Genomic DNA, 21,235 nt, shown 5'->3' with positions numbered 1-21,235 from the left:
GTGGCTGCATGGGAATTGATAGATGCACACTTACACCTCATGGAGATACTGTGACGTGAGCATATGGAATCTGTACATACTTCACACTCCCTGAATTTCAGTACTCCCTGAATACCAGAAAGTATTATAACTGCTCAGAGATATTTTTTTAGAACTGTGTCTGAAATTCTACTTTAAAAGGAAACTTAATCCTTAAGCAGCAATCGTATTATAAGAAATCCCCATGCTAAAATAACTAGCACTATTGTAACTTACCTTTCTCCTTTGCCTACTTGAAAACATCTGCCTTGAACAGGACGGTTGACTGCATTTGTAGGGAATGTTCAAGAGGCAGAATGCCGGGGTTCTTGTTCCGGCATTAAGAAGGGTTCAGCGATCTGGAGAAAGGCTGTGTGTAACTTAAGTAAGAGTCCAGAGACAAAAGGTAATTTTGAAAGGCATTGGGGGGTCAGAGGAGCCTAGCTGAAGGAGCTAAGTTCTCCTTGTCTCAGGACCCCTTGCTTTTTATTAACACAATTTGTCCTAAGGCAAGGTGGAGATATACACATCAAGGGATAGGGTTAGGTACAGAATCCATTGTCAGATTGGGGAATTACTTCCGGCTGTTCAGGTGTTTGGCCAACAGGAGGCAATAACATGTAGATTAAGATGCCCTGAGCTGTCTCGAAGCAAATAATCAATTTATTGCATCCTTTTCAGGTCTGGGGAAATGCCTTTAGCCATTCCAGCAGGGATAACATATGTGACTCAGCCCTTGTTGAGTCCCCAAGTTCCATCAACCTTGTGGTGAAACTCTTGCAATTATGACATGCTGGAACTGGCTTCCGGCAGCAGAATGAAAACTTCTCTTGTGGTCTGTGTCATTTGAATTGGGCCCCTTCACTCCAGGATAATGGAAATAATATATATTCTTCTAGTATTTTTCCATTTGCTTTATATTGTCATGCTTAAATTCTTAATGTATATGTATATGAGTTGGGGATCTAACTTTCTTTTTAGGAGTTGCCAGTTGTCACACGGTAGCATATTGAGCCAATCGCTCCTTCCGTCCGCCTCTTTCTCTAGTCCTGTGTCAGTGATGGACAGACTCTTACCTTACGTTTGGATACCTGGGACAGTTATGGGAGAGGATGCCTTCCAAGGACATAGTAGTGGCATGGGGCCCAGGCAGTTCACGCGGAGAGGCTGCTGGAGGGCGGCGGGACCTCCAGCTGCCTTGGGAAGCAAGTCCTTCATTGCTCCAGAACCATCTCTGAGCAAACCTGGGATCTCTACGTGCCTGGAGCCTCGACATACTCTGTGTTCCACTCTCTCTCTGAGTGGTGGCCCAGGGAACAATCGACTCAGGAGGCAGGGCTCCGAGGAAAAGCTGAGTGAAATCCCGTGAGAAGAGTTGTGCTAAGATGTAGGGGCACAGATTATCACAGGGGGTCAGCCATAAGACCAACAGGACAATTCAGGACTAAATGTAGAAAGAAAAGGACCTTTGCAATTCTGGCATTGGTGTCAGCGTTAAAAATCTGGTCCGGCAGGCGTGGCTCAGTGGTTGATCATCGACCTATGAGCCAGGAGGTCACGGTTCGATTCCTGGTCAGGGCACATGCCCGGGTTGTGGGCTCGATCCCCAGTGTGGAGCGTGAGGAGGCAGCCGATCAATGATTCTCTCTCATCATTGATGTTTCTCTCTCTCTCCCCCTCTCCCTTCCTCTCTGAAGTCAATAAAAATATATTTTAAAGAAATAAAAATCTTACTCTGAATTTGTCTCCTAGGATGGGAATATACCCCTGCTTCTTGCAGTGCAAAATGGCCACAGTGAGGTCTGTCGCTTTCTTCTGGATCATGGAGCGGATGTAAATTCCAGGGACAAAAATGGAAGGTACCACAGAAGGAGAAACCACGTGATTTCAGGGATACGCACATTTTGAGAGTCTTTCAAAATATCAGAGCAGTATTTTGGACCATTTGTTAGGAAATGGTTTTTAACTTTGCTTTTTTATTTTCTGCCTTAATAATCAAGAATCTGTTTTGACTTAAAAAAAAATTTTTCCCAAATCTCTGGGAACATCATTGAATGTGTGATGAGATTATTAAGTAGTAAAGTGAATAAGCCATTTCTTATGCCTTTTCATGCAAAAGTAGAGTAAACATACTGGTTTCTTTTTTAAAATAATCCTAACAATGTATAGGTAATTTGAAATGCTTGAGGTGAAAAAAACATTGAGATTTGTGCCAGTCCTATTAAATTCCATCATATTTAGAAGATTTTGTTTAGAAGATTATGTCTCTATTATTTGGCCTAATATAGTGTAATGATTTGAATGAATCTGAGGTTTTAATAAACAACTACTCAATTTTATCTTGATAGCATTCCATTTTGAATTTCCTAGAAGATGAAGTAGAACAGTTTTGACAGCACTTAATCTTCTTTTCCCTCTTTGTGAGACACGTGAAATGATTTCCCAGCAATCAGTTCTAACTAGTACTAACTTGGTGTTTGCCTTTTCTTTAGAACTGCTCTGATGGTGGCCTGTGAGATCGGCAGCTCTAATGTCGTGGAGGCCTTAATTAAAAAGGGTGCAGACCTAACCCTTGTAGATTCTCTCGGACACAATGCCTTACATTATTCCAAACTCTCAGAAAATGCAGGAATTCAAAGCCTTCTGTTATCAAAAATCTCTCAGGATGCTGGTATGTGAAAGAAAATAGCCGGTGTTGTTTTAAGTGTGTCCACTCCATTTTCCCCAAAGGATAAAGGAATTTGTGCAATCTGATATCTTTTATTATTCTTTTAAACATATTCTTGAAGAAAAATGAAGTTTTAAGTATTGTGTGTATTGTGTGTATCCCCCACGCCCACTCCAAGTGGATATGAGTTATTATGATTCTTATAGTTCTTTTTTTCCCCCCACTTTTTCCTCTATAGATTTAAAGACACCAACAAAACCAAAGCAGGTATTTATCTTTGGGAGAGGGAAGTTTTTTCTTTTTCATCTTTGCTTGTGAGAATTTGAAAAATGTTCCGATTAAACCACTCTGTGGTCCTAGAAAAGTCATATAAAGACTCTGTTGAAAATATTTAAGGAGTGATATATCTTTAGCATAAATGATTCATCGTTATAAGGTGGTAAATATTTTCTAAATCGTTTACCCTATTTCCAAAGCTTGTCACTTTAAACCTGCTGATTATATATGTATCTTTTTCTGAAATGTACTAATATTTCCTATTGTTGTGAAAATGTTTGATGTGGTTTAAGCTCAGGATGAATAACAATCTTTTAAATATTTGGGATATCATATGGATTATAGACCCACATCCCTGACAAAGTTAGATAGTTAATGAAAATCAGAGGTTTAGCTTTTCCTTTTAATTGGGGCTGCTTCAAAATGTCATTCGTGTCACACCGAAATTGAGACATTTGCCCTGATATTTTGGAGCTTTTTCTAAAAGCATAGCCACTATTGTTATTTTTTAAAATATATTTTATTAATTTTTTACAGAGAGAAAGGGAGAGGGATAGAGAGTTAGAATCATGGATGAGAGAGAAACATCGATCAGCTGCCTCCTGCACATTCCCTACTGGGTAGGTGCCCGCAACCAAGGTACATGCCCTTGACCGGAATCGAACCTGGGACCCTTGAGTCCGCAGGCCAATGCTCTGTCCACTGAGCCAAACCGGTTAGGGCTGTTTCCTTTATTATTAACGAGATGTATCTTGGGCTGTTTATTTACACATCAGAGTTTTTGAAAAAATTATAAACACAGAACCCAGTACTGAATGTGTTACGCACCAACTGTGTTGCTTGTTTATCCAGAGCCTTTAGAGATGCGGCTTCCCTCGCCCCTGTGTTTACATTCTTTGGGGAACGGAATGGAAGTCATGCGGAGTGGGGGAAATACTGCTGCTCTGCGTTAAGAGGAGAGCTAGACTGGGACTGTGTCCTGGGTTCTAAACGGTGGCCCACAACTCCTCGTCCTCCACTCCCCCAGTTTTCCACCCCATCGCCAGCTGGTTTTGTCTTGTGTTTTTTATTTTCTTGCTGTTAAAGCATGGGCTGCCGAGAGAAAGCTGTGAGCATGCACACCCCTGACTTCTATGTGGGTAGATTTCTGGTCTTGATGCCGTGAGAAATGCATGAACCGTGGAGGTGTTTCTCCTTGTTGGATGAAGCTATGTGCTCAGACTTTACTAACCTCACTAACCCTCCTCCGTTCTCTGGCCTGTGACAACTTTCAGCATGACCAAGTGTCTAAAATAAGCTCAGAAAGAAGTGGAACTCCAAAAAAACGCAAAGCTCCACCACCTCCTATCAGTCCTGCCCAGGTAAACAGCACGCAGCCCGCCGGGAACGCGCACCCGCAGAGGCGCTGTCTTGTTCTGTGTGTCCGCCGAAAAGAGTGGTTTAGAGTTGAGCCTTTAAGGGCACAGGGAAGATTTTTCTTTACAAATTGTGGTCTGGAGGATTGTGATGATTAGAATGGAAATAAGGTTGATTCTTATTTCAAAACGGAAGAGTTGAGCCGCATCTATTTTTGAAAATATATTTTTATTGATTTCAGAGAGGAAGGGAGGAGGAGAGAGAGAGAGAGAGAAACATCAGTGATGAGAGAAACATTGATCGGCTGCCACGCTTTGTAAAATCTGGGGCATTTAAAAAACTAAATCCCGAGTAGAATAAAGGAATCGAGAAAAAAGCAAGCGAGTGCAAAGGGTTAAGGTTGACTTAAAAGCAGCTCTCATTCCTGGTTATAGTGACTACTGCATAGAGGAGGGAGCGCAGGTGTCTTTGAAATGGCAATAAAAACAGGCTGGGGTTTGTTATTTAAAGAATCATAGGCCATAAAAAGAATAATCCACATTCAAATAGTTGAGAGCAGTATCTCATCCGATAAGTCATTTTAGCTATGTGAGCATATTCATTAATAATATTCTCAACCTGCAATGTAAGTTTTATCGACTGTTAAAACTGATTCTAGTAAATATAGGAGCAAAGCCGTTTAGTTGTGTCCTGAAAACTTTCAGAAAGTATTTGAGGTTTCTGAATCGCACTGAGGATGTGTTACCCCCAGAATAATTGGGCCTGAGGAAAATTACTGTTCGATTGGTTTGCATGGCTGAAATGCGTTGATGCTGGTGGAGAAAAGACTTTGAAGAAGCCTTCTTCACCGGTGGTTTTCATTTTCTCTTTCTAGTTGAGTGATGTGTCTTCCCCGAGGTCAATAACTTCAACACCAATTTCAGGAAAGGAATCAGCATTTTTCGCTGAACCACCCTTCCAGGTATTTCCTTCCTGTGTTCAATTTGGCTCCTGAATTGTAGGAAACCTAGTAGGTTTGGTTTAAGTTATACGACACTGGGCAAAACAGAATATATTTCTCAGTGATTGGTTTACAAACTTCTCATCCCGAAGCACCCTTGATTATTTTCCTGGCGTGGACTCCATACCAAAAGAATAGGATAAATAAATTGCATTCATTAGCTAATAATGAATTTCTTCATTTAATAAAAAGGGACAGAGGGGAAGCTTACCTGACCGCCAGTCTTCTTACTAAACTGAGTTGATACAGTGCCAATCAGATGAAAAGTTACGTTGCTCTCTGATGTCTTACTGAGAGTAACTGTATATTTTAAATTGAACCTTTTTCCTGACTATAACAGTAATATGTATTTATTTTAGAAAAACTTTAAAAATCCATTAGGTTTTATTCCACCTGGTTGGAAATTATTTTTAGGAATGGGAGGGTATTTAATATCTATTTACCTAATAATCACTAGGAAATTACACTTGGGAAGAAAGTAAAGTTTCTTTTCTTTTTAAAAAAAATATATTTTATTGATTTTTTTTTTTTTTTTTTTTTACAGAGAGGAAGGGAGAGGGAGAGAGTTAGAAACATCAATGAGAGAGAAACATCGATCAGCTGCCTTCTGCACACCCCCTACTGGGGATGTGCCCGTAACCAAGGTACATGCCCTTGACCGGAATCGAACCTGGGACCCTTCAGTCCCCAGGCCAACTCTCTATCCACTGAGCCAAACCGGTTAGGGTGAAAGTAAAGTTCCTCAATGTTAAAATGAAATTTCAGTGGTTTAATTTTATTTTTATTTCCCCCATCTAAGAGTTACTAAAGATAAATTTTCTTTTAACTTGGAAGCACTTGGATCTGAAAAAGATTCTATCAACCCATCACTCCCCTCACTTTAACTAGATTTTACTAATAAACTCTTAAGATGAATATGTATGCAAGGCAAGGCAAGGAAGTTACACTCTTACAGTTAATACCCTAATATCGTCTCCTATGCTTATGGCTTCAAGGAGGCTATAATAGCACAAGTTGTTATTTTCCAAAATAGAATGTATAAAGACCTTGAAAAAACATAAGATAAAAAGTGACCCCAGTTAGAATGGCTAAACTTTAAAGAGATTAAAAATACCAACTGTTGGTGACAACGAAGGAGAATGAGATCTCTAGTGCTCTTGGTGGAAATGTCAGACGGTACAACTACTTGGGAAAAATGTTTGACACAGTTTTTTCTTAAGTTCAACATATGATCTAGCCATCCACTCATGGAGTTTACCGGTGAGAAATTAAAATGTATGCCTCAAAAAATCTTACACACGGATGTCTATAGCAGCTTTACTTGAGTATCCCAAAACTAGAAACAATCCAAATGCCCTTCAAGAAGTGAATGGATAGAGAGAATGCGATTTATCCATGTAACGGAATATTCCATGGCCATAAAAAAGAATGGAGTGCTGGCCAAGCAGTATTCTAGATGGATCTGGAAGTCATCGTGCTGGATGAAAGAGGCCAAACACAAAGAAATTCATACCCTGTGACATTTCGTTTATAAGAAACCTAGAAAAATGCAAAAAGGAGAGTGGTGGATGCCTGGGAATGGGATGGGCAGGGACTGGCTGTGGCGAGGCACGAGGAAGCTTTTATTTATTTATTTATTTATTTATTTATTTATTTATTTATTATTTTTTATTTTTTTTAAGCGGAAGCTTTTAGAGGTGATGGGCTATTCTGTATCTTGATTGTAGTGGTGGCTCCATGGGTGTCTATCTGTCAGAACTCCTCATATCACTGGATGCACTTTATTGTAGGTTAAGTAGTTGGAAAATAAAAACAGGCATACATTTTTTAAAGTGAAAAGACAGCTTTCGGTAACATCACCACTTGCCCAAAGTAAGCCACTTACATTTTAAGCATTTTGGCTTTTACAGAAGTTCCTTTGCTGAAAAATTCTCCCTTCTTGTGGCTGTGGCTCATGTAACATGAAATATGGTCATTTCTGGCCAGTCGCTGTACTTTGTTTTGAAATGACACTCTGACTTTGAAGTTACAGGAACGTTTGCAATATCTTAATAGATATTCAGGTACATAGGTTTAAAGGAAATCTTCAGGGGATTGATTGTCAGTCCAAGACCATACATTGAATTTTTATTTTGTGATAAAATTACCTTTATCTTCTCTGACAGGTCTTTACTAACATTTCTCTTAGAAATATTAATAATAACATATTAATAGCAGTTAATGTATAAAATGATAAAGCTAAAAAGTACTTCTCATGTATTTTAATCAGTATTTCCCAGATAGGTAAAACTTCTACTTGACTTCATTATGAAAGTACCAATTCAAGTTTTAGGATCTTAAAAGTTATTATCATCTTGGAAGATATTTGTATTATACTTACTAAATGAAATTTCTGGAAAATGCTTTGAGAAATTCTGGAACTTCTAATGTTTTAGCAATTACACTTAAGATAATTATCACTTCTATTCACTTATATTTTAAAATAGCTTCTTTTCTTGCTGGGCCGGTGTTGCTCAGTGGTTGAATGTAGACCTATGAACCAGAAGGTCACAGTTCAATCCCAGTCAGGGCACATGCCCGGGTTGTGAGCTCGATCCCCAGTAGGGGGTGTACAGAAAGCAGCCAATCAATGATTCTCTCTCATCACTGATCTTTCTTCCTCTCCCTCTCCCTCTCCCTCTCCCTCTCCCTTCTTCTCTGAAATCAATAAAAATATATTTAAATATATACTAGAATACCTTCTTTTCTTGGGATGTTTCTAGTAAGATAACACCAGGGAGGAAATTTTGCTTGATTCCTCTGCGGGACGTTACAATCAGGAATGTTCTTGTAAGTCATCTTTGTGTTCCAGCAGGCCGAGATCAGCTCCATACGGGAAAACAAAGACAGACTGAGTGACAGCACTGCAGGTAAGCTGGAAGGCATCTGCTTCTGTCCTTTTGACTCGCCTCTGTTCCATGAGAGCAGCGGCCAAGCGGGGCTCCTCTGAGTGGGCAGGCCGGAGAACCCCGGCGTGCCCTCCCCCGCCCCCAGAGCTGCCAGTGCCACCCGGCGGATGCCCGCTGTACCTCACGGCACCTTCACCTGGACTTGAAGGCGTCTCGGAGCCTGGATGTGAAAAAATGTATCTCTGTTGTCATTTGTCCCAAACTAAGTTTTAGCACTTCCTTCGATTATGAACACAGACAACAACCCAAGTGGTGTAAGCGGCCCGGTGACTTTGACACCAGGAGCTTCCGCAGGTAGCGTCCTCTCCTTGCTCTTGTTACAGCTGGCTTGAAGCAGCATTTACAGTATCTCTGCTAGAAATACTAGACCTGCTGCCAGGTCTTGTTATTCGTTCTGTTACAAAGTAAGTTCTTCGAGTACGGTAGCTGCCTCTTCTATGTTGCGTCCTGAAGGTTTGCTTTGAGACGAGGTCCGTGGGCTGCAAGCTGGCAGCTCTCCGTGAAGCTGAGCAGCAGGTGGCTTCCTGAAGGAAGAGCCAGCCGCGCCCCCGGTGTCTGCCACACCTAACTGCTCCGTGGGGTTTTCGGTTGGCACACGCAAAAGAGTGCCAATGAAGTCACACAGTCAGATTGTCTTCACCGAGTCAGGGTTTAGTTCATGGTGCTGAGTCCATCCTGCGGGTTTGCCCTCTAAGAATGTGGTATAGGACCTTTAGAATCAGTTTAAAATACAGGTTACTTCAAAGGTCCTTTTCTGCTCCGGTATTCAGTTTCTTAGTCTTAGCATTTCCTGGGTTTGGAGCCTTTAACTTAACGGATGAGAAATATTGGCCCTGGATGGTGCGGCTCAGTTGGTGTTGAGCATCGTCCCGTGCGCCAAAAGGTCGCTCGCTGGTTCCGTTCCTGGTTTCGGGCTCGATCCCCAGCGGGGGGTGTGCAGGAGGCAGCCGGTTGATGTTTCTCTCTCATATTAATGTTTCTTTCTCTCTTCCTCTCTCTCAAATCAATTAAAAAACATGTAGAATTCGTAAATATTAACTTTGTTATTCCCAGTAGAGACCGATGTTAACATTGCTGTAACAGTTGTTACATTGGACACTTTAAAACTCATCCATTGTATCTTGGAAGGGATTTCTGTTGCTTAGAATCACAGTCCTGCTCCCAATCCCCTGATTCATTCCGTGCTCACGTGCCTGCATGTCCTAAAGCTGCAGCGGGCACTAGGCGTCAGAAGTAAGCGTATCTAGGGAGAAACGTCATTTTGTACCTCTTCAAATGAAGAGAACGGCTTTTGTCTTTGCATTAAATGGCTGTGAACAACTTTTAAATGACAGGAAACAATTTAGATCAGTGCTATTCCGATCAGCCTATAAACTGTTGCCAGTGCACGATAAATTTAAGGAATCCGCACCAGAAAGTCATCAGCGACATCAGTAGGCATCCTGTTTTGTCCGGCCGACACTTTTTTCACAAGAAGACTTTCCAGATGAAGAAAGCAGTGCATTGAATTATGTTCTGGAGCACGTTCTTTGTCTCCATCCGTGAGCACGTTGAATAGCATTGCTTTAGATGCTATTGCAGCGTGATGACCGGTAGGCTGTCTACAAGCTGTGGTTTACCCACGGGGTTTACTGCGGATTTAGAGAAGACCGTAGCATGCTGCAGTGGTCAGCAGATACTTTGTGGAGGAGGCAGAGTTGACATGGCTCTCCTGAAGGGTGCCTCAGGGTTATCTAACCAAAGCGATGTTCCAGGGCAGCGGTATGGATGCAGAGTTAAAGAAGCAGCCTTGTGTTGAGAATATAGGGTCTGAGGGAAACCTTGAGTCTGAGGAGTAGGGGATACCAGAGGAAGAAATCATGAGTCGTAAACCTGAAACGGGAGATTCGGGCCAGATCATAGAGGTCCTAATGTAGATAAAGGGATTCGAGGATTTGGAGGGGGAGCAATTAAAGCACTTTGACCCGAAGGAATGGCCCAATCAAAGCATATTTTAGGGAGATTAGTCTGACAGTGGTGTGCAGGCTACATTTTTACTAGGGCGAGGGGAAAGACAGATTTATTGGAAGCTGTTTGCAAAGTTTCAGAGTAGCTGATAAAGTTTGAGCCTGTGTCATGGTGGTGGGGTTAAGAAGTGAGCCAGCTTCCCGAGGTATTTCTAAAAGGATTCTCGGAAATGGGACTCCTTAAGCACGGGAGGGGCAAAACGCAGCCACGCCATACTGAATCCAGTGAACGGGAAAATGTCTGATCCAGTCCGTCCGTCTTCAGGCGAGGTCTGTGCATCCAGGCACCTGGTATTGTGGTGGGAATACCCCAGGAAGGAAGCCCCAGGACCGAGAACTGCTGTTCACTTACCCAGCTGGTGGGGGCTCTCATTCTCAGTCAGGACTGGGAAGAACTGGATTGGGCAGAAAGGGAGTTTGTTAGAGGTCAGAGAAGTAACGGTTTAATTTTTAAACATTAGTTTGCATTGCCTTTCTCCTTTCCCCAGGTGCTGATAGCTTATTGGATATCAGTTCGGAAGCTGACCAACCAGATATTCTTGTCCTATTACAAGCCAAAGTTGCATCTCTAACTTTACACAATAAGGAATTACAAGATAAGTTGCAGGTAGGTAGATCGATCGCCACCACAGACTCTTCTGTCGGGTTAAGATACTGGGTTTTTCAGGGTTAGTCAGGAATATTTTATCTTAAACATTGTTTCTTCTTTTTTAATATAGTTAGCCTTAAGCATTTTATAGTTCCAGGTTATTTCTTTCTTGAAAGAATTATTCACTAGCCCTATTTCTGTAAGTTTCTAAATTGGTAAATTATATATAATTATATACATAGTATGATATATAATATGACAAATTATGTGTGTGTGTGTGTATAAAGATATGTGATTAGCCCTTCATTTAGTAAAGTTGACCATTTAGCAGATTTAAGAAGTAACTGTACTAAGCCCATTCATTGCCCATTTCAGCATAAATAATATGAGAAATAAAGGGAAATTGTGAGTCAGAGGCTTTGCAGCCAAAGCAAATCCACAGTTTTTAAAGTGGCGCTAAAAAATCTGTTCGAATAGAGCACAGAGGAGGCTTAGTGTCGGTAATCTGACTCCCGGGTCTCGGGTGATATTTTTTCACGAGGCCAGAGTACACCCGCGAAACGGTCCCGCTGCTCGCCCATACAGAGGTTCTGGGTGTGTTCTCTCCTCCCAGGTGCTTGCTCACCTCCCCGCACCGTGGGTGCCATTTCATTATTCTTGCCTTATTTTTTTTTAGGCCAAAACCCCCAAAGAGGCAGAAGCGGACCTGAGCTTTGACTCTTTCCATTCCACTCACACTGACTTGGCCCCGTCTCTCGGGAAACCTCGGGAACCCTCTCCCCCCAACTCCAGATCCCCTCCCCCGGCCTTTGCACATTCCCCGAGCCAGCCCCCGGCCGATGGCGAGGCCAGCACCCAGCAGCTCCAGGAGGCGCTGCGGGACCTGCGGAAGAGGCTGGAGCGCTCCGAGGCGGAGCGGCGGCAGCTGCAGGCCGAGCTCCAGGCCCGGAGGCCGGAGCCCGTGCGCTTGAACGACACCGAGGTTTCCGAGAACGGCTCCGACCTCAGCCAGAAACTGAAGGAAACGCAGAGCAAGTACGAGGAGGCGATGAAAGAAGTCCTGAGCGTGCAGAAGCAGATGAAGCTGGGCCTCGTGGCGCCCGAGAGCGTGGATTCTTACTCACACCTCGGGGGGCTGAGGGTCCCCGAGGAGGAGATGCGGGCGCTGAAGCAGGAGCTCCAGGACGCCCTGGAAGAAAGCGAGAGGAACAAGGAGAAAGTGAGAGCGTTAGAGGAGAAGCTGGCCGAGAGGGAGCAGGTGGGGGGGAACCAGCCGCCTGTGGAAGAGAACGAGGAAATGAGAAGCTCCTATGGCTCCGTTATTGAGACTGTGAATAAGGAGAAAGCGTTTCTGCTCGAGCGGTACCAGGAGGCCCAAGAAGAGATCGCGCAGCTGAAAGATGCTCTGAAAAGTCAGATGACCCAGGAGCCGGGCGATGACGCCGGGGACATGAAGGAGGCCATGAACAGGATGATCGATGAGCTCAACAAGCAGGTGAGCGAGCTGTCCCAGCTGTACAAGGAGGCGCAGGCCGAGCTGGAGGACTACCGCAAGAGGAAGTCCCTGGAGGACGTGTCCGCCGAGTACGTCCACCGCGCGGAGCACGAGCAGCTGATGCAGGCGGCCCGGCTGGCCAGGGCGCAGGCGGAGGAGGCGCTGGCCGAGGCGAAGGCCCAGTACGCCAAGGTGCTGGGCGAGCTGACGCAGCTCAAGCAGCTGGCCGACGCCCAGAAGGAGAACTCCGTGTCCATCACGGAGCACTTGCAGGTGATCACCACGCTGCGCACGGCCGCCAAGGAGATGGAGGGCAGGCTCGGCGGTCTCCAGGAGCTCCTGGCCGGCAGGGAGGTGGAGGTGGCCAACCTGGAGAAGCAGCTGGTGGAAGAGAAGGCGGCGCTGGCCGAGGCCATGGTGCCCAGGCCCGCCTACGAGAAGCTCCAGGCGTCCCTGGAGAGTGAAGTGAGCGCGTGGGCCTCGAAACTGAAGGATTCCGTGCGAGAGAGAGAGAAGGCCCAGTCAGAGGCTGCCCAGCTGAGAAGTGAGGCCTCACAGCTGAAGAGGGAAAAGGAAGCCCTTCAGACTCTCTTGAGAGCCAAAGAGCAAGAAGCCGGTGAGCTCGTGCAGAAGCTGCAGCGTGCGCAGGAGGAGCTGGCGGAGCTGCGGCGGCACTCGGAGAGCTCGTCCAGGCTGGAGGAGGACAAGGACAGGAAGGTTGGTGAGGGCCCTTGCTGTTGAGCTTCCGGCTAGTGAGCCCTGGGACCTTCTGTCGTCCACGTGTTTACCATTTGTTCACACTAACTTGTTGCGGACGCTCAGAGGCTCGGCACACGAATGAATCCCTCTGTCCCCAAAGCCACATTAGGGTAGTAGGCTAGACATTTATTTGAAAGAACGACGCTTCCCTTATCTTAAAGCATTTTCATATATGGGGTGCCTAATTTTTCTTGAGAAATGACTTTACAGAAGCTCTGCCAAGGGTCAGAGCTCAGAAGTAACCCCACAAACTGAGAAGCGCTTGTGACCGATCTTGAACTTGAGCGCTTGGAATCCAGACAGATTCCTCTGTCGTATGGAACCCAAATACTTCCAGACTTAAACCCGCTTCCCTAAGCTTCATGGGCTTTCCCGAGTCAGTATAAAAATTGCCTTTCCTGGCCCTCATTTTCACAGGTGTATGGGAGGGGAGGGGAGGAGGGATGTGGGGTGTGGGAGATGAGAGATGGGCTGGGTGTGGCCTGAGGAGGGGGGGCGGGAAGCGGAGGATGGTTCTGTGCTGAATCTGCGCTGCCTGCCAGTCCCCTGGGTCACACGCTCTGAGTGGCCTGGGCTAAAGCACTAGTGATCAGTTATTCCTTGATGATGATGGATGCTTCCAGAGAGCTTCCAAAGCCAAGGGGGCAGGGAGGGGGGGGGGGATTGTGTTTACTTTAAAACAAGATGTCCAGAGATATCAGGGTTTCTATAACGTATTCCTAATCGTCCATGCCAGCAAATAAAGAATGCCTAAAATCCTGTTTCTGTTAAGAAAAAACAAGAAAGGGAAATCAATGTTACTATAGTGTTATCTTTATGCATCAAAACACAGTATTTAATTGGGGGCCCTTATCCTATATAATAAAAGGCTAATATGCAAATTGTCCCCTCTACCGGGAGTTCGACTGGGAGTTTGACCAGGGGGTGGGGCCGGCTGGCCAACTGCCCGTGGCCCCTTCCCCTGGCCGGCCAGCCTCCCACATCCACTCCCCGGGCCTGGCTGGCCGGACCCCACCTGTGCACGAATTCGTGCACCGAGCCTCTAGTTTGAATATAACGGCCTTAGAAGGCTTCGTGGGTTTTTCTGATTCTGTTCTGTGTTTCATTTTAGGGGTTTCCTTTGAAATGTATAAAAGGAATTGTTCCAAAGTCTCAAGTCCTGGAGGCTAGCAGAGGCTGTGTTCAAGGCTTAGGAGTACCTGGAATTTTGCTTCTGCGGGCACATTCTTGCCTGCTGGTAACAGTTTTCCTTTCTCCCTAGATCAACGAGATGTCCAAGGAAGTCACCAAGCTGAAGGAGGCCCTGAACAGCCTCTCGCAGCTGTCCTACTCGGCCAGCTCCTCCAAGCGGCAGAGCCAGCAGCTGGAGGGGCTGCAGCAGCAGGTCAAGCAGCTCCAGGCCCAGCTGGCGGTGAGTGGGCCCGTCCCGCCCCGCCGGGTGGGGTGGAGGGCGAGGCCGACGGCACGCCCACCCCGCTGGGAGGGCAGGGGGGCGTGGCCGGGGTCCCAGCCTAAAGGAGTACTTCAGGGCGCAACTCACTGGTGCCCTCTTTGGTGAGGGCAGAAGAAGGAACTGGTCAAGTTTCCACTTACTATCTGCTGTGAGTGGGGGGATGTCTCTCTGAGGAGGAGGAATCGGCAGCACAGTGGAGTAGGCGTGATCTTCCATCCACCAGCTTTTCGCCCCTTCTCCATTTTTCTACAACAGTCATAACCGTCTCGGACAGTGGCGAGCACTTTGTCTTGCTCGGGGCCAGGATCCCTGGTAGTTGCGTTATCTTCGGGTCTGAAGCTGTTTCCTGGCCCCGCCCCTTTCTCACCCGGAAGGTCCTCTCCTGTCTGGATTAGTTTCCGATGACTATTTCCTATGACAGAGCAGCACACACTTGGTTTACAACAACACACACTATCTTAAGGTTCTGGAGGTCATCAGTCTTGCTGGACTGAAGTCAGGATGTCAGCAGGGCTGGTTCCCTCTGGAGGCTCTAGGGGAGATCCATGTCCTTGCCTTTCCCAGCTTTTAGAGGTCACGTGAATTCTTTTTTTTATATATATATATTTCATTGATTTCCTACAGAGAGGAAGAGAGAGGGATAGAGAGCTAGAAACATCGATGAGAGAGAGACATCGATCAGCTGCCTCCTGCACACCCCCTACTGGGGATGTGCCCGCAACCAAGGTACATGCCCTTGACCGGAATCGAACCTGGGACCCTTCAGTCCGCAGGCCGACGCTCTATCCACTGAGCCAAACTGGCCTCGGCACGTGAATTCCTTGGCGCATAGCCCATGCCGCCATCTTCAAAGGACAGCACTTCAACCCGTGGTTCTGTCCTCCCATCGCCTCCTTCCACCTTTGACCTTGCTCTCTCTCTTAAGGGCCCTTGTGATTGCATGGAAGGTGCACCCCAGTAATCAGGATACTCTTTCTCTCCGCCCCACAATCCTTAGTCACGCCGTAAGGTCCCGTTACCATGTAGGTAACAGGCCCTGGGATTAGGACGTGGACGTCTTCGGAGGGTCATCATTTAGTTACTGCAATACCCGTTAAGGTTTCGGTTGACAAGGGTATGTATCTTCCGTGTGAAACTGAGGGTTAGTCTGTCCTGGGCCATCCCTAGCTTCCCGTTGCAAACAGGACCTGGCTTTTCTGACTTCTTCAGGACAGAGCTGATACTGGCGAGTTCAGGTTCCTGCCGTCCTGACTCTGGCTGGCCGCCAAGGCCCACACCGGCTGTGCTGTGCTCCCAGCGCTAGCCCTGGAGGAACAGTCAGGGGAGAAGAAGGTGCTCCCCGCTCTGTTCTGCAGGTCATTTTTCTGAGACAGTGGTGATCACAGACGTGCAGAGAAAGTGCCAATGGTTTCTACAGTCATTCTTACAATTTCTCAACATGTGTGTAAGGAGTTCTTCTGTGTCGGTATTGTCCAAGGTACTGATGGTATGAAAATGAATGAGACACAGCCCCTGCCCTCACAGTTGGTATGTAATGTGGCTTGCCATATTCCTGATGTGGTAAGCATGCATCGATAGAGAGACGCCCAACATGCTGAGGGCAGAAGAAATGGGTGCTTACCCGGCCGGGGGGAGTCTCGAAAGGCTTCCTGCAGAAGGTGGTGCTCGTGCTGAGTCTCGAAGGGATGAGTAGGAGGCAGCAAGGACTGAGATGTGGCATTCAGTGCCCTGGGTAGCCTTGGCGAGAACACTTCCAGTGGAATGGCAGCCAGATGTGCGCTGCCTGCTGGAGAAGTGAGTGAGTGGTGAGGTGTCCGATGGGGCTGAAGAATCCCAGTGGGAGGTGGGGAAGCCTGAGGTAGGTCTGCTAGGAGGACAGGAGATGGCGGTCAGAGGGGGGATGCTCTGGGTTGAGTTTCAGAGGCAGTGACAGGCAGGGCCATGACCAGGAGATGAGTGGTGGAAGGAGGAGGCGCCAGTCCCTGAAGCTGAAGTGGAGGAACTGGGAAGCCAGGTGTTAGGTGGCTCCTCCATGCGGATGCTGCAGTCAACCCACTGCCGACAGGAGCCGGATGGGAAGGAAGGCAGGGGCCAGAGAGTTAGGAATGATTGCGTGGAGGCGACCGAAGGTGGGAGGAAGCCGCAGAGAGATACCAAGCACACCTGCTGATGGCGTGAACGTCAGAGGGCTGAGGTTTAAGGTTCTCCTTGAGTGGGAAGGACACACGGCACAGTGACAGGAAGGCGACGACAAGGAGGATGGGGAGACTGCTGCAGATGGTTGAAGTGACCCAGATATGGCGGTCTCCGTCTTCATCGTGAAGCAGGAGGAAGGGCCTCTCTTTAGGAGAGCTGAGAGCTAAGTGCGGCTCCTTGAAGTAGGCGCCGAGAGGGATTGGAACGATCGCGCCACAGGGAGACGTAGAGGCATCAGCAGCTCTGCCGAGGGAGCATGGAGAGCGATGCCACACGCCTGCTCGGTGCCCAGCAGCTCAGTCAATGTGCTTCCCGGGAGTATGTGGTACCAGCTACGGAGGGGGTGGTAGTAACTCCCTTTGAAAGAATGTATTTTTTTTAATATATTTTTTTATTGATTTTTTTACAGAGAGGAAGAGAGAGGGGTAGAGAGTTAGAAACATCGATGAGAGAGAAACATCGATCAGCTGCCTCCTGCACACTCCCCACTGGGTTATGTGCCTGCAACCAAGGTACATGCCCTTGACTGGAATCGAACCTGGGACCTTTCAGTCCACAGGCCGACGCTCTATCCACTGAGCCAAACCGGCTAGGGCATGAAAGAATGTATTTTTTAAAATTAAAATAATATTTGGCCATTGTAGAAAAGTTGGAAAAATGTAGAAAACTCTAAAAAAGTTCCAAAAAATAAATTGCTAATAATTCAACCACTCAGAGATGATTACTTTCTGCATTTAATCTATTTCCTTGCACTATTTACCTTGTGTGAATGTATCTGTATATTTGCATAAAGTATGTATATGTGTGTGTGCATATATGTGTGTGTGTGTGTGTGTATACACACACACACAAATTTGGGATTATAATAACTACTTCTTACATGAATTTTCTCCTAGAGTTGACATACAAAGACATAAAATAGTTGTTTTTTTTCCCCTGAGAATATTGACAAGTATTCAGAAACACACAAGCCCGTGAGCTCACAACAGTTTAAAAGCTTTCTGTGTGAGCACTGGATGGAGGGGGTCGCTTGGGGAGCATCTGGCCACAGCTCCCTGTAACAAAGTTAAATGGTCTCTTCCCAGGAGTGCAAGAAGCAACACCAGGAGGTCATATCGGTGTACAGGATGCATCTTCTGTATGCTGTGCAGGTATGGCAACGCCTGCAAAGTGTCGGGGTATCTTAAAGAAATACCGCAGTCCATGTTGCCCCAAGTCCCGTCTTCAAACCAGCAGAACGAATGAGAGTTCTAGGGGGAATCCTGTACCTTGGAAAGCTTTCCAATCCTTGCGCTCGGCTTTGGATTTTGTGTCGGGAACTCTCCTAACTACTGAGAGCAACCTGGGCGTTTCTGGAGAAATGAGGAGGACGCAGCTGCTGCTCCCACACCCGCCAGCTGCCCACCCTCAGGGGCAGGAGCCCGGTCTTGATGTTGGAGGCTTGCCGATATTGTCACTGTTGGTGGTTTGGCTTGCTGGGCTCATATTGGCTACGGAGACCCCAGAAACCCTTTGCTGGGGCTCTGTTAGCCTCAGCCTCGTCATCTTCCAGGGGTTCAAGAGCAGGGCCCTCCCAGGCTCAGTTCCCTAGAGAAATGTGGGAATGGCTAGGGATAACATTCCTTGGGAAGATCAGGGCCCAAAGGCTTCATCCCAGCCAGCCACCTCATTCCCTCGGCGGGACGGGACTTCACTGAGGTCCCACTGACTGTCTTCTGTTTGACCTTCTAGGGCCAGATGGATGAAGATGTCCAGAAAGTTCTGAAGCAGATCCTTACCATGTGTAAGACCCAGGCCCAGAAGAAGTAGAGCGGGCTCCTCGGCGGGAGGCTGCCCCTCGCCGCCCGTCTCGGGGTGGGATCAGAGTTGTTGGCGACCACTGCCGTTGTTCTCGCTCGTGGTGTGCACCGTGACCTCGCCTGGCTTCTTCCCTCCCAAGGCTGCTTCCGGGGGACCGGCCCGGGAGAAGACTGCCCCCTCAGAACCGCGGAGAGACTGGACAGCGGCAGAGGTGAAAGGCGGTGCCCGGCGCCTGGCCCGGGTGCTGGGGCCCGGGCACCGTCCTGCGGGCCTGACCGGCTCCGTCACCCCTGAGCGATACGTGGACACCTCCGCACAGTAAAGGGGAGCCCCCCTTCTGCCTCTGGTTTCCAATCCGCAAACATGGTTTGACTTCCAGCCACATGAGTGCAGCGCTGGGTATGCGGTGCCCGCCTGGGACCCTTGACCTCTGTCCTGTGGATTTGAAAACTCTAATTCCCTCTCTCCCCCCCCCCCCCCCCCCCCCCCCGTCTGCCTTAGGTGGCTCGTCACCGGCTGGTCAGTCTGAGCCTGATGAGCGCCGTTAACTAAAACATGAAGCTCAGAAACAGAAGCAGACTGCCCTTACAAAGTGTTTCGGGAAATCGTGGACGCACTGCAAACCCTCTATGCAAACTCGCCTTCTGCCGTTACCCGCGAAGCTCAGGAAATCCAGACGTTCGTGTTTCGACGAGGGACAGTAAACTGCGTGTTTACAGCCAAAAGAAATGCCTCATGGTTCTTAACCTCAATTTTTTAAAAGTGTTTTTCTTTTCTCTCTCTACAATATTTTTATTGGCTCTTAAAGATGTTTTCCTATCGAAACCCCTTGCGTAAGGGAAATTCACCTTAGACTATATTAACAAAATATTTTTTAGGTAACCATGCTTAAGACTTTTTAGAAATAGGACTTTTTCCTCAAAGTTGTCAGCGATAGCAAAAGGCAGTTGTATATTCCACACTCGGCGTGAGCTGCCAGACCCCTGAGAACTGAGCGCGTCTCTTAGAGAGCGAACCCTCCTCGTGCCCAGCGAACACTTGTGAACGCCCCGGCTCTGCCAGCGCCCAGGAAGGCTCTCTGGAAGAACTGTTCATCACCGTCCGTGTGCACCTTTGAGACAGGGACCCCAACAGGGTAACCATCAGGGTGCATAGCCAAGGTCTTTGGGGGGGAAATAGGTCTGTTCCCTTTCTTTACTTTCAGGTTAAAAAAAAAAAAAGTGTTCCTAACTTGCTTGCGACTTCCCTGCCAGCATGGCTCTTCCTGCGGGACGTAAACAGAAAACAGAACCCTGCCAGGAGTGTCAAGAAAGTGCAGGCCTGCTCCGACCGGGCCCGGAACCAGGGCCGCCTGGCCGGGCCGAGGGAGCTGGGCCGTGCTGGGTGCCGACCGATGACAGCAAAGCAAAAACGGCCTCCCAGCTCCGGGTTACTTTCCTGCCTTGTTTATAGTTCAGCAGTTTGAAAAATGCTGCAAAGCAACGTGAAAGGACTTTCCGTCAGAGCACTTAAGGAAACACAGAACACACACACACACACACACACACACACACACACACGCAGAGAATGCTGCAGAGCATGAGACCAGAGAGACTGGGGTGCTTGACAAGCACAGCCTTCTATCGCGTCAGGATGCGTATTTATTACCAGCACTCTGGCTAACCATGGGAACGCCGGACGCCGTAGGTTTGCACGCTGCCTTTGTAATGTACTGCAGGTTTGACGGAAATAAACTTTGGTTCCATTTTGCATCGCTGCTGTTGCTTTCTGTGGCTCCTCCCAACCCTGAGCTCCCGTCTCCACAGGCAACAGCTATTTCCGTGCGATCTGAGACATTCCGTGGCATGTATTTAACTTTCCCCTGTAAATGAGGAAGCATGCTTTACACCCTCTCCTGGGCCTTAGTTTTTCCACTTAAAAAGTCTTGGAGACTGTTCTCTGCCAGCACACACATCTCATGCTTTTAAACCAGGTGTGGGGAACCTTTTTCTGCCAAGGGCCATTTGGGATATTTTTATAACACCATTCGAGGGCCATACGGAAATGATCAACTTAAAAATGAGCCTGCTGTGTTTGGTCAAATATTTAATTAACTCACCCCTAAGGCCTTGGCAGGGCCAGACCACATGATCTCCGGGCCTTATACAGCCCGTGGGCCAGACGTTCCCCACCCCTGCTGAACTGTTGCATAATATGTCATAGTATGGTTGTGCTATATTTTATTTAACTAGTTCCTCATCGATGGGCATTCAATCTACTTCCAGTGCTTAACAGCCCTGACAACGATGCACCGACTGTCCTATCTGTACACATCTACGCGTACGCGTGAGGATTTTCACCCTCTCTCACCATGCGATACAGGAGTGCAGAGGAACAGGAGTGGGATAGTGTATGCATCATCAGAGCGAGTGAGAAAGAGGGGCCTTTTTCTTCACAGTGGTTAAGAGTCATCAACTTATTTTCCGTACATAAGCCTAAGACGGACTCCAAAGCTTTTAATAATGAACCCCACCCATCTTAAGATAAACACATGATGTGCTGTGTGGAGAAAACACTCCCCCAACATGTTGAAGCACAGCCTCTTTCCATGGGACACAACTGGGGCATGTCGGGTGCTGACCGCAGCAGAAACATCATCCAGCAAAGATGGGGTGACACTTTTTGAGCAAAG

The 21,235-nt window shown here is 47.2% G+C and overlaps 1 protein-coding gene across 4 annotated transcripts in view; it reads left to right on the top strand.

Moving 5' to 3' along the window:
• The window catches only part of RAI14 (retinoic acid induced 14), a 130,524-nt gene extending 110,210 nt beyond the window's left edge, over window positions 1–20,314 (top strand). The window contains exons 8-18 of one of the 4 annotated variants that reach the window (XM_079760348.1): window positions 1,771–1,877; window positions 2,511–2,689; window positions 2,925–2,953; window positions 4,237–4,323; window positions 5,193–5,279; window positions 8,173–8,227; window positions 10,761–10,879; window positions 11,538–13,073; window positions 14,377–14,526; window positions 17,850–17,915; window positions 18,496–20,314. In XM_079760348.1, the coding sequence (XP_079616474.1) occupies window positions 1,771–1,877; window positions 2,511–2,689; window positions 2,925–2,953; window positions 4,237–4,323; window positions 5,193–5,279; window positions 8,173–8,227; window positions 10,761–10,879; window positions 11,538–13,073; window positions 14,377–14,526; window positions 17,850–17,915; window positions 18,496–18,573 (2,493 nt within the window). In that variant the 3' untranslated portion in view covers window positions 18,574–20,314. Of the gene's footprint in view, window positions 1–1,770; window positions 1,878–2,510; window positions 2,690–2,924; window positions 2,954–4,236; window positions 4,324–5,192; window positions 5,280–8,169; window positions 8,228–10,760; window positions 10,880–11,537; window positions 13,074–14,376; window positions 14,527–17,849; window positions 17,916–18,495 lie in introns of all 4 variants that reach the window. The other 3 variants (XM_079760347.1, XM_079760350.1, XM_079760349.1) reach the window with 3 other exon arrangements.
• The last annotated feature ends 921 nt before the right edge of the window (window positions 20,315–21,235 follow it).

Source organism: Cnephaeus nilssonii (assembly GCF_951640355.1).
Source record: "Cnephaeus nilssonii genome assembly, chromosome: 2".
Classification (NCBI taxonomy): Eukaryota; Metazoa; Chordata; class Mammalia; order Chiroptera; family Vespertilionidae; genus Cnephaeus; species Cnephaeus nilssonii.
This window is presented reverse-complemented; position numbering and strand designations above follow the sequence as displayed.